This window comes from Hemitrygon akajei, chromosome 14 (genome assembly GCF_048418815.1).
Source record: "Hemitrygon akajei chromosome 14, sHemAka1.3, whole genome shotgun sequence".
In the NCBI taxonomy this organism is placed as follows: Eukaryota; Metazoa; Chordata; class Chondrichthyes; order Myliobatiformes; family Dasyatidae; genus Hemitrygon; species Hemitrygon akajei.
In genome coordinates this window covers 27,353,147-27,366,619 of record NC_133137.1, presented here as the reverse complement: position 1 = coordinate 27,366,619, position 13,473 = coordinate 27,353,147, and the positions used below count along the sequence as shown (strand labels likewise).

Below are 13,473 nucleotides of genomic sequence, written 5' to 3'. Positions count from 1 at the left end.
TCAGTAAAGCATACCTCCTTCTGCAGCCGTGCCCAAAAGATCCAGCCGGACAGGGTTCTGTGCAGTATTTCCCTCTGTATCCAGGATAGCAGGCACATGACCCATTGATAGGGTTGCATTTCCCATGAATGCACTGGCAACGTTCACACCTTGGCCCCCAGAACTTATCCTTGCACTGGCACCTGCCCTGCATCTGGTCACAGGGCGAGTTGTTGCAGGCACACTGGTTACGGCAGCTGCGCCCCCACCAACCCGGCTGGCAGATGCACTTGCCCGTCCTTGGGTCGCACTGGGAGTTGGGGCTGCAGTAGCAAATGTTGGAGCAGGTGGTGCCCCACCGGTGGGGTTCGCACCTGCACTTCCCCGTGTCCTGGTCGCACTTCCCGTTGTGGCACAGGCAGAGCTTGTTGCAGGTCGGCCCCCAGCGGTTAGGGTTGCAGGTGCATTTACCCGTCGAGTCGGCGCAGCGCCCATTTGGGTGACACAGGCACATCTCCCTGCAGTCTGGGCCCCAGAACCGTTCAGGACACTCTGGAAGTGCAAAGGACAGTGGTTTAATCAGTACTGGGAGAAAGGCATCCCACCTGTGATCTGTGTTGTACAGGTGTGTTTTGAGCATAGTTATAACCCCAAATATTGTGAGCAGTTTTGGGCCCCTTATCTTAGAATGGAGGTGCTGAAACTGAAGGGGGTTCAAAGGAGGTTCACGAAGATGATTCCAGGTTTGAATGGCTTGTCATATGAAGTGCGTTTGATGACTCTGGGCCTGTACTCACTAGAATTCAGAAGAATGAGGGGTGACCTCATTGAAACCTATCAATGTGCAAAGGATCTTTCCTATGCTGGGAGAGCCTAAGACCACAGGACCCAGCCTCAGAATAGAGGGGTGTCCTTTTAGAATGATAGGAAGGAATTTCTTTAGCCAGAAAATGATGAATGTGGAATTCTTTGCCTCAGGCAGCTGTTGAAGCCAAATCTTTACGTATATTTAAGGCAGAGGTTGATAGATTCTTGATTGGTCAGGGCATAAGGGAATACAGGGAAAAGGTGGGAAATTGGGGCTGAGGAAAATTTCATCGGCCATGATGAAGTAGTGGAGCAGACTTGATGGGTCAAATGGCCTAATTCTGCTCCTATATCTTATGGTCTTATGGTCTTCAAACTAAATTTGTTATCAAAGTATGTCTATGTCACCATATACTACCCTGAGATTCATTTCCTTGCAGGGATTCATAGTAGAACAAAGGGCTGGAGAGCATATCGAAGTGGCAGGGTCCAGTTCCAAGAGCAAGAGATGACATGAGGTTTGGATGATTGAAATAGTCAGGGTGTCGGGGCCAGAGGCAAGAGGCGGGCTGGTTCGGCTCGCTGCTCCATGAGGTTTACTCATCTCTGTGCTGAATTGAGGCTGCGACCTACAACTAATGGTTGTCTTGATCGGCTGCAGTGATGCCTGGCTGATGAACTCCAGTTCTGAATGTCTCCCACCCCCACCAATGACCCCTTCTCCTGTCTTCAACCCTCCTCCTCTTCATGGACACCCCGCTCTGGTCTTCTGCCTGCTCTGGATCTCAAACAATCTTCTATTGTTTGCATGATTTTTTTTCTCAGCTCACTAGGTGTTTGATGGTCTTCTTTTGTTTTAATGGGTTCTATTGGGTTTCTTTGTTTTGGGGCTGCCCGTAAGGAGATGCACCTCAGGGTTATATAACATATACATACATCGATAATAAACATACTTTGAATTTTGAACTCTGAAATACAATAGAATCAATGTAAAACTACACACTGACAAACAACCAATGTGCAAAAGACAAACTGTGCAAATAAAAAACAAGTAAATACATAATTCTCAGAACTTTATTGTAGAGTCCTTCAAAGTGAGTACATGGGTTGTGGAATCAGCTAAGTGTTGATCTGACTGATGGTATCCTTGTTCTACCTGCACTTCCATTCTAATACTTAATATACCAACATAGGAAAGCGATCTCAACATTTACAATACTCCTGTTATAATCTTCAATTGCCCTTTGTGTACCTTTGATGCTTTTATCACTATTATTTAAATATTAGGTCATCTCAAATGTTTATCACTCTTCAGTAAAGAAATATAGTACCCCACAACCATCAGGCTGCTGAACAAAAGAGGATAACTACACTCACTTGCCCATACATTGAGATGTGCCCATAACCTGGAGAAAAAGAATTGAAGAAGACTGTGAGATCCTAGATGCTTCAGAAGTCAGATCAAATGTTATTCAAGAGTCAAGATGAGATGCCCTTGCAAAGTTCAGAGGTAATTGATACTTTAACAATTCTAGCACAAGTAACCCCAGCACACTGCAAAGCCTCAGGACTCATACCACCAGATTCAGGAACAGTTACTACCCCACCAACCATCAGGCTTTTGAACAAAACGGGATACCCACACCTATTTGCTCATCCATTGAGATGTTCCCACAGCCAATGATTTCACTTTAAGGAGTCTTTATCTCATTATCTCATGTTCTCATTTTATTGCTATTTATTTATATTTACTTTTACACGGTTTGTTGTCTTCCGCATTCTGGTTGATCTTTCATTGATCCTGTTGTAGTTGCTCTTTTATAGATTTGCAGAGCATTCCCACAGGAAAATGAATTTCAGGGTTGTATTTGGTGACATGTATGCACTTGGATAATAAAATTTACTTCGAACCTTAGTACTTCATGGTGCAACTTGGATGTTTTGGCCTGAGTTTTGCAGAGTTGTGCCTCCATCAGCCATAATCATGTTAAATGGTGGAAGAGAGTCGAGGGACTGAGTCCCTACAGCTAATCTTATTGGCGTGTTGGTATTAGATTCACCATTATTATTATTATGAGAAAATAACAAATTTAGAGATTCCCATGTGTATAGTTGAAAGGAAGAGCCAAAGTTGATTTAAAAAAATTCAACCTTCCTTCACTGGCTTTATATAACCTAAGGAAATGATACGAACAGACAAGACATCCTGCATCAAAATACACTAACAGTCTATTGGCTTAATGTAAAAGAGTACAGCGGATTCCAGTTAATTGGGCCATCAATGAATTGTGGCAGCCGCTTATTTGAGACAACACTTGAAAAACGAAAATTAACCAAGAAAGTAGCCAGGATACCCTTTATTTATTTGGGACACTATGCTGCTTAATTGGGACTGTTGCTGAACGGTTTCTAACTAGTGTTGGTTGTGTACATTTACATGGCCATTGGACACTACTCTGTGCTCAGAGTGAACAGTTTTTAAATAGCGTCAGCCGAGTCTTTGTGTTTTTCTCACTGATAGCTGGCAAGAAAAAACACAGCAAGACAATTCAGAACTGTTTTGATACCTGTGCTTTCAAGGATTCAGGCTTGGAAATGTCAGAAATGGCCACTAGAGGTTATAGAGTGAACAGTTTTAAAGTAGCATCAGTTGTGTGTGCTTGTGTTATTTCATCCATTTTGGCAGATGGATGCCAATTCAAAAAGTAGTGATTTTTGATCATTTTGCTTCTTTTTATTTTGACTTTACGCAGGAGAGCAATGAAGGTAGTCCACTATCTGCACGAGGTGTCTGCACTGATTTTGTTCATTTACAGTTATGGTTACATTATGGTTATGGATGCCACAACCTGCCTGGGTCGTAGAGGCACTGAACAGATGAACGCTGCACCAATTGCTTCCATCTCTCATGGTTATGGGAGAGTAAGCATTACCAGTTAATCAGTCAAAATGTACAGATCCCAATGTGTCCTAGTTAATGTATTTAGTATTGTTCTGAGCTACATTACTCAGCGAATATTCAAAGATAGTAATTGTATTATAAATCTTTTATTGCATCTATTTCAAACCTTAAGTGTTATGTTTTGCAACTTGTAAACATTAAACTAATTGAAAGGAAGACACGGGAGTCTGAAATGTGGGCCTAACTTCGAGTTTACTTTAAGCTTTAAACACACGTATCATGTGGTAGTGTGATGATGTATGTAATTCATATATTTTTACATATAACCTGTAATGAATTATTTAAATAAACAAGAATGCTTCATCATATATGTATATATACAGGATTATTCAAATATTATTGAAATATCAAATACAAAACAATAAGGGATTTTTATCTTTAGAATATCTATTTCAGAATCAGAATTAAGTTTAATATCATCATAATATGTTGTGAAACTTGTTAACTTTGTGGCAGCAGTACAATGCAATATATGATAAATATAGAAAAAACTGAATTACAGTAAGTATATACCAGGGTATATGTATATTAAATAGTTAAATTAAATAACTAGTGCAAAAACAGAAATAAAAGAAAAGTAATGAAATAATGTTCTGAGTTCAATGTCCATTTAGAAATCAGATGACAACACTTTATCTTCTACCACAATGTCATATAGATCCTTCAACTATGACTTAAGATGCTATGTAATGATTGAAATAAAATAAACTTTGACTTCATTCCTGGTTTGTGATGTGTGAGCTGTTTAATGTGATTGGGTGCTCAGCCATTTTAATGACATTACCACTGTTGGGGGTTCTATTGAACCTACCCCTGACAATAACTTGAATCAGGAAAGGGCAAGTCTCTGCCACAGAGAATCTTGTGTGGAGCTGCATTTACACCCAGCCATGTGCAACATAGTTTTACCATTGATTATAGATTTTTGGACCATTATTAACACATCTTCATGTATCAGACTGAGTTTTATTCCTTAATTCCAGTCATTATTCATGATCGAACCCAGGGGTTCTTAACCTAGGGTCACAGACCACTTGGGGCCCCTCAGGGGTCAGTAGATAAATTCCAGGTGGTCCATGAACTTGGATGCGAAAAAAATTTACATCTGTATTTTCATTAATCTCCAATAGAAATTTGGCATTTCCTTCAATTATGAATGAGCAGTGCCTGTGACTTGGCCACCAATAGAAATCACAGAGATTTTCATATCACTTTACAGTTGTTACAAATATCTCAAAATATCATTTACTACTCATCAGTACTTCAAAATTATGGTAGTTATTAGACCCACTGCTAGGTTAAATGTGATCACAGTCTTTCTGTCTGCAGACGCTTGAGCAACGTAGCTAGCCAACTATCGGGCAGCCCTGCGCCTAGTAGTCGTTCAGCCACTAAACGGTGAAGTCGAGGGTTCTCAAGTTTGTGACTCAGACATCTGTGTTGATCTCCTCGCCTTGAAAAGCAAGCTATGGAAGCTGTAATTGTGAATCATTGTGAATAAGGATTTTCAACATTTGTAACATTAAAACAAAAAAAAATCGTAGCCAATTGGATGTCCAACATGACATGCACATCACTTTGTCAAAGACCACTCTACAGTTTAATGGTCCTTTTCAAGCTAAGCAATAACAGTCTTCACACTGGTATGTCTTTAAAATATAAAATTTGATTATAACTTGCCTATATTTTAAATGCATAGTCTGGTTATTTAATGTGTTAATAAAAAAATATATATTACTACGTCACGAATTTGTTTTTCTTTAATATTTTGAGAAACTGTATTTCAAAATAATTTTTTTTGTAACCTTATGTATGTTATTTTATATATATAAGTATGCTATTCTGAGAAGGATCCATAGGCTTCACCGGACCTCCAAAGAGGTCCATGGCATAGAAAAAGTTAAGAACCCCTGATCTAAGCCTTCTATTCGTTAGTTACATTGATCAAATCTTTACATTTTACAGAACAGCTGCCTACAGTTCCTCGTCTACTACATTTCCTTTATTCATGGTAACGATCAAGTTGCTCCAGTCCACACACTGATTAGATCTATGGATTGTTTTATTTCAAATTTGCCAACCACAAAAATATTAGGAACAGAAGTAGCCACTTATCATCTTGAACATTCGTAGAGCTTTTTTCATGATATGAAAAAGGAAACTTTTCAGACCATTGAGACCCTGCCAGCTCTCAGAATAATCCCACTTCCGATCCTATTCCTCCATCTTTTCCCTGAAAACTCTCTCGCACTCTCATCCATTCCTACAACCAACTACATCTGGGGCGATTTACAATGACCAACTAACCCACCAATCAGCACACCCTTGGCAGTGGGGAGTAAACTGGAGCACTCAGCGGAAACCCATGTCATCATGGGAAGAACATGCATACTACACATGCAGACAGTTTTAGAGATCAGCATTAAACTGTGATCAATGGAGCTGTTCAGTGGCAGCATTACCTCCTGCAACTCTCCTACCCTATGCTGTGACATTCAATGAGATCATGATTTATCTACATTCATCTCTGCTCACCTAGCATAAAACCATAAGAAATCAGAGCAGAATTACGCCCATCAATCTGCTCCACCATTCTATCGTAACTGACTTATTATCTCACTCAATTCCATCCTCCTGCCTGTAATCTTTGATGCCCTTACTAATCACTAACTTATCAACCTCCACTTTAAATATATCGAATTAGTTGGCCTCTATAGCCATCTCTGGCAATGAATTGCAGAGATTCAAAACCCTCCAGCTACAGAAATTCCTCCTCATCTCTGTTTTGAAGGGAAATACTTATACTATATTCTGAGGCTGTACACTTTGGTCTTACACTCCCCACTGCAGGAAACATCCTCTCCACCTCCACTCTGTCTAGGTTCTTTCAAAATTTGGTAGGTTTCAATGAGATTCATCCCCCCCCCCCCCACCCACCCCATTCTTCTAAACTCCAGTCTGCACAATGCTCCTCATATGTTAAGCCTTTCATTTACAGGACTATTCTCATTTTGTTACTATTCTGGGTGATTTTGAATCAGGGCAGCTTGCAGATAACGAACACTGAGTTGAACTGAATATGCCTGAACTCTTTTGATTTTGTGTTTTATAATCTGTGTTTTTCACTCGTATTTTCTTTTGTTGCCGTTTGCACAATTTGGGTTTTTTTAATGCGTGGAAGGGTTTCATGTTTTTCTTTGAATGGATTCCATGGTTTTCTTTGTTTCCTGGCCATCTGTGAGGAAGATGAATCTCAGGGTCTTATACTGCATACTTCGATAATGAATATACTTTATCATAATGAAGAGCCTCTCCAATGCCAACACATCCTTTCCTAGATAACCTTTATTTTCTCTAACCCCATAACAACCTCACCAACATAAACCTACCAACAGGATTCTCCAGGATCTTGCCTGGATTGGAGGATGTTTAGTTGTGGAGAGAATTTGGATAGGCTACGTTTATTTTCCCTGGAGGGATAGCTTATTTGTTGAGATACAGCGTGGAGTAGGCCCTTCAAGCCATGCCACCCAGCAATACCCTGATTTAATCTTAGCCTAATCACAGGGGAATTTAAAATGACTAATTAATCTACCAACCAGTACATCTTTGGGCTTTGGGAGGAAACCTGAGCACCTGGAGAAAACCCATGTGGTCATGGGGAGAATGTACAAACTCCTAACAGGCAGCAGTGGGAATTGAACCTGAGTTGCCTGTACTGTAAAGCATTGTGCTAACCACTACACTATCATGCCAAGGAGGCTGATGCATGGCCTGATGAATGCATATAAAGTTCTAAGAGGCAAAGACCGGGGTAGATACCGTGAATAATTTTCCCATGATAAGGATATCAAAAATGAGAGTGCTTAGATTTACAGAGAGAATATTATAGTCGATTTTTTTTTTGTTTTTACAGTGGTTGATATCTCGACTAACTGCCAGAGCTAGTGATGAAATCAGATGAAATCACTACAATTAAGAGACACTTACATTGACAAGGCATAGAAAGATGTTCTAATGTGGTCGATTATGATCAGTGTAGATGGACAATAATGTTACCATGAACATGATGGGTGGACAAGCCTGTTTCTGTGCTGTACGATTCTTAGACTTTGAATCACAGTTCTACTAGTTCCAGCCTGTGTCTCTGCAGCCTTTTGGGAGCCAAAAAAAAAGTATGGCATAAAAATTTACTTTTTGATTTTCGTCCCGAAATCCTAGCTTTAATTTAAATTTTATACCCCCAACCCCTGCCCCTGAAAGCTCTATTACCAGACCATGCTTGGAAAACTGTAAACACTTTTCAGATTCTAAATCCACATGTAACTAATAAAGAACAGCAGCCCTAACGTGGGCGCAGGAGCGTCAATGCAATCCTTTCTTGTCTGAGAAGCTCCCGTTTCTTCGCACTCTAATTTTCAGGGACTTCATTAGGAAACTTTTTTTTTACAATTTTCATTATTGTACCAGCATTCTGCATTTGCTGGATCTCTGATGATGGTCAGCGAACTTGCTTTCCTCCAATGTTTAATTCTTTTCTGTTCCACTGCACAGGAATTCGCACTTAATGCACTCAATCTCGACTGCAACTTATTGCCAATTCCTGACTAAGTACCAGTCCTTCTGGAAAAGAAAGCTAGTTGAATCAGCCTTTGGACTTTTGTCTGCTGCATGACACTGATAAAAAAACACCAGTAATCATCACTATTTATTTAGGAGAGCAGGTATCATTTAAGGCAGGGGTTCTACAAAAGATGGTGTATTTGGCCCAGTACATCGTGGGTAAAGCCTCACAACCATTGATCACATGAAACATTGTCATAGGAAAGTAGCATCCATCGTCAGAGATCCTCACCACCCTTCGCCATCAAGTAAAAGGTACAAGAGCCTCAGCACTCGCACCAACAGGTTCAAGAACAGTTACTACCCCTCAACCATCATTCTCTTGAACGAAAGGGGATAACTACACTCATCTATTGAGATGATCCCACAGCCGATGATCTCACTTTAAGGACACTGTTATTTCATTCTCTAGTTATTTATTGCTATTTATTTATAGTTACATTTCAGCAGTTTGTTATCTTCTATGTTCTACTTGACCTTTCATTGATCCTGTTTACAGCTACTATTCTACAGATTTGTGGAGTATGCCTGCAGGAAAATGAATCTCAGGGTTGTAATATGGTGACATATATGTACTCTGATAATAAATTTACTTTGAACTCTGAACTCAACCTGTGGTCGACGGGCCCTTTAGTTAAAGGTAGGAGTCCATGGCATAAAAAAAAGGTTGGGAACCCCTGGTTTAAGGTAAAACGATCAGGAAAGGAAAGGAAGGGAGGGAAAATATTTGCAGCTGTCTGGAAGTCATTGCCTTAAAGTGCAACAGAAACCCTCATCACACTACAAGATAACATCGCAGAACACTTAATGAGCTCTAATTTTAAAGTTACAGACCGAGAGCTGGAAAGTGCAAATGGCCTCAATAAATCTTTCTGGTCTGACGTGGACGAGGATGTGTTCAATACATTCAGTCGGTGCTATTACTTTCTATGATCCTAGGATTCTGTACAAAATTATTTCATATTCCATATTTAGCAGTGTCAGATAAGAAAGCAGCCAATGCTCCCAACCCTTCCCTACCAGGCACCAGATACAAAAGCTTGAAAGCACCTATCACTAGATTCAAGGACAATTCCTGTCCTGCCATTATCAGACCCTTGAACAGACCTCTCAAATGCTAAGATGAACTCTTGATCTGCCACTCCATCTTCTTGCAATTTATTTGTTTACCTGTACCACGCCCCCTCTGTAGCTGCCACACACTAGTTTGCTGATTCTTCATGAGTCCCCATGGAGGATCTCGACCTGAAACTTCAGCTGTTTATTCCTCTGCCTAACCTGCCGAGTTCCTCCAGCGTCCTGTGTTTTTGTGTGCTACACTATATTCTGCATTGCATTATTTTTTTAAATTACCTTCCCGTATGGGTTGGTAGATGAATTGGTCATTGTAAATTGTCCTGTGATTAGGCTCAGATTAAATCAGGGGATTGCTGAGCAGCATGGCCTATTCCGTGTTGCATCTCAATCAATCAATAAATAAAGGTAATCATGTACTGCAAGATCTGCCCGGATGACACGCAAGCAGAAGTTTTTCATTACACCTCGGTCTACAAGGCAATAATAAGACACCACCAATACACGTAAGGTGACGTAAGGTGACTTTATAAGACTAAAGATGCCCCTCTGCAATCAATTATGGACTTCCTCCTATAAAACACTAAATGTAGATGGAAACGTGTTCTGGTGAATGTAATAGTTCAGCCAGATGGAGTTTCATCAATCTTGCAGACCTCCCCCTTCCTGCAGTGACAGGATGGTTAACACACAGTGAGCAGGGACACTCTAATTCATGTGCTGCCATTATACAAAAGCAACACGAAATGAAAACACCAAGATTAAACAATCATTATAACATTTTCTGAGAATCCACGGTGCAATTTGAAATTACATTGCTGGTGTATCTGTCAAATGAGCTGTGTTACGATACGCTCCCGACCATGCCAGCTTTCGAGGATTTCCATGCCCCCGACTCCCAGATGTAATACAGACGTCGTCGTGCCTTCTTTGTAGCTGCTGTTGAATTGTTGAGTGTGTACCTTCAGGCTTCTGTACCTCCTTCCTGATGGCGGCAATGAAGATGCCCTGGATACGACGGAGGCTAGAGCCCATGATGGAGCTAGCGCGGCCCCTTTAAAGACTCAGGCCCACCCAGCTAATAGGCGGCCATGTTTTGGCGCCAGGATTTTAATATTTAAAGAGCACTTGAACTAAGCTCGGTTCCACTTTGGATTGTCGTACAGGGTCTCGTTTAGAACCCTGTCCTCATTCTAGCCTCGGCTACTCCTGCACTCTGGTCCTGACCATCCTTACCTCGGTCTCTCGTCACAAGCTGTTTAATCTGAGTTTTCCAGACACGGAACGATGACGGACGTTTTACCTGGCCACACACGGGAAACTGCAAATGTAGATTTACCTCTCTAAATCTTGCGTCTTGCCCCTTACTTCACCTGTGCTGTCAGTTGGAGTGCGGTGGAGATTTTCTGCCTCTATCTGGGACCATTTTCAAAGTCTTTCACTCTCTTCGTCAGACTTTCTTACTGCCTGTTACGCCGTTGGCCGTTTAGAGCAGCAATGAAGGTTCTCCATCTCCGGTGGCATTCTGGACTTCCTTCATCGTGTCAGTTTTCACTGCCGTCAGTCATGCATGTCCGGGTGGAGACTCAGGAGTACCGTCTCACTCAAATGTCGAAGGATTCGTCATTGCCGTTTCCGTAATAATAATGTTTGACAGGTCAGGATCGTTAGGCCTGAGCTGAATCCCCGAAACTAGTGGACCACTCAGCCCGGCCTCCACCCTTTGACCTGTTCCAAGAGTGACCCTACCAAGAGCCAAAGCATGAAGCCCTAACTCTAGCCAACATAGCTCTCCGAGTCATTGAGGCCTCCAAACCTAACAAAGTCGTGGACACGAGGAAATCTGCAGATGCTGGAAATTCAAACAACAACACATACAAAATGCTGGTAGAACACAGCAGGCTAGGCAGCATCTATAGGGAGAAGCGCTGTCGACGTTTCGGGCCGAGACCCTTTGTCAGGACAAAGTCGTCGTCCTCTCAGAGGTCTCTTAGTCATATATCAATATTAAAACGTGGCTGAAAGCTCAGCATCTACTCACATCACCCACTGAATATTGTGCCCTGTGCTTAAAAATTAAAGGTGAATTTTAAAAACTGGCATTCGATACAATCAACAAATGACAAATAGCACATCATGTTAATGTTACCAAAGCTGCCGCGTGGATAGTGTAAAGTGACATTAGATAACGGGACGTCAACAAGACCACACTACTTAGAAAGAAGCAGTACTTAAGGGTTATTAGAGAAGGTTATTTTAACTAGCAGGGCCATAGAATTACATGCTGTTCGCCAATAACTAATTTTTGAACTGCTTGTGGACTTCAGAAAGGGTAAGACGAGGGGACACACACCAGTCCTCATAGATGGATCAGAAGTCGAGAGAGTGAGCAATTTCAAGTTCCTGGGTGTCAATATCTCTGAGGATCTGATCTGGAGCTAATATATCGATGCAGCTACAAAGAAGGCAAGACGGTGGCTATATTTCATTAGGAGTTTGAGGAGATTTGGTAAAACACTCGCAAATTTCTACAGATGTATCATGGAGAGCGATCTAACTGGCTGACATGGTGGGGGGAAGGACTGCACATGATCGAAGTAAGTTGCAGAGAGTTGTAAACTTAGGCAGCTGCATCATGGGCACTGGCCTCCGTAATATCCAGGACATCTACAAGGAGCGATGCATCAAAGTCGGTCATCCATCATTAAGGACCCCCATCATCCAAGCCATGTCTTCTCTCATTGTTACCATCAGGAAGGAGGTACAGAATCCTGAAGACACACACTCAATGTTCAGGGATAGCATCTTCCCCTCTGCCATCCGATTTCTGAGTGGACATTGAACTCAGGAACTTTACCTCACAACTCATTTTATTTTTGAACTACTTATTTGATTTAACTATTACATATATATTATACTTACTGTAATTCACAGTTTTTTTCTATTATTATATATTCCATGGTACCGCTGCCATGAAGACAACAAATTTCTTGACATATGTCGTTGATATTAAACCTGATTCCGATTCTGATTCGGGTTTTGTAACTGCAGGGAGTATGTATTTATTCATCAGGACAAGGACTCCTCATTAAACAGGTGCTGGGATTTACCACTTGGTTCATAATAACGGGTTTTACTCACTGGTCTCGCAGTTCGCTCCAAAATATCCATGCCTACAGCGGCACTGGTTGGGTCCGACACAGATTTCATTTGCCTTACAGGTGAAGTTTCCCTGACACAGAGCTGAAAGGAAAGAGCCAAAGAATGTGTCAGTACATTGGGAATGATAAACAATCAGGAAATATTTAAAGATATGTGACGTTACTAACCTATAGGACATTCCCGGCCCTGTTGCTTCCACCCAGGGCAACACACACTTGCAGAAGAACTTCGAGGGGAGAGATAGGAGAAGACAGTTTTCAGAATATTTTATTTGCAAAGACCGCTTTAAATTCTCCTGCTCACTCATAATTAGTTGACCCAACTTTCCAGTCAAATGAAACAATTTCTAGTTTTGAAAATCCTGCCCCCTCTGTTTCTTTACTTCAGGGTTTCACAGACCACACCCCGGCCCCGTGCTTTCCAACTACAGCAACAATAACTACGCTCCATCTCAGGTTAGTCTTAAAAGTTCAGACTCGTTCAGTCCCAGGACAGGAGCTGGGGGTGGGGGTGGATGTCTTCAGACCTCTTCACCCCGGCTCCTTGATCATATTCCCCGCCATAAGTTTAACACTTTCTACATTTTGGGGGGGTGGGGGGGGGGGGGGAGACCGGCGCCGTGGCTCGCGAAGCAGACAACCAAAACATTGATACAAGCACTGGGAAGAGACAGGAACCGTTTGACCTCATCTCCAGATGTGGGTTATAAAGGGTATCGTGTGAGTTCTGCTTTGGAGAAGAGGCAGGCGAAACTTACGAAGACGCAAATGTAATTGAGGCAAATTTGCTAAGATAACATCTTCTCGAAAGTTTGGAACTGCCCAGCTGTTATTCTCGCGAAATGGTGTCCTAGAATGCCCCCATCC

General features: G+C 41.6%; 1 protein-coding gene across 1 annotated transcript in view; it reads right to left on the bottom strand.

Annotated features, from left to right (window-relative positions):
* scarf2 (scavenger receptor class F, member 2) overlaps positions 1–13,473 on the bottom strand; it is a 110,822-nt gene that overhangs the window by 96,475 nt on the left and 874 nt on the right. Inside the window, exons 2-4 of the mRNA XM_073065722.1 lie at positions 12,775–12,833; positions 12,587–12,688; positions 15–531 (exon numbers count right to left, since the gene is read on the bottom strand). Of these exons, the coding sequence (XP_072921823.1) occupies positions 15–531; positions 12,587–12,688; positions 12,775–12,833 (678 nt within the window). The remainder of the gene's footprint in view (positions 1–14; positions 532–12,586; positions 12,689–12,774; positions 12,834–13,473) is intronic.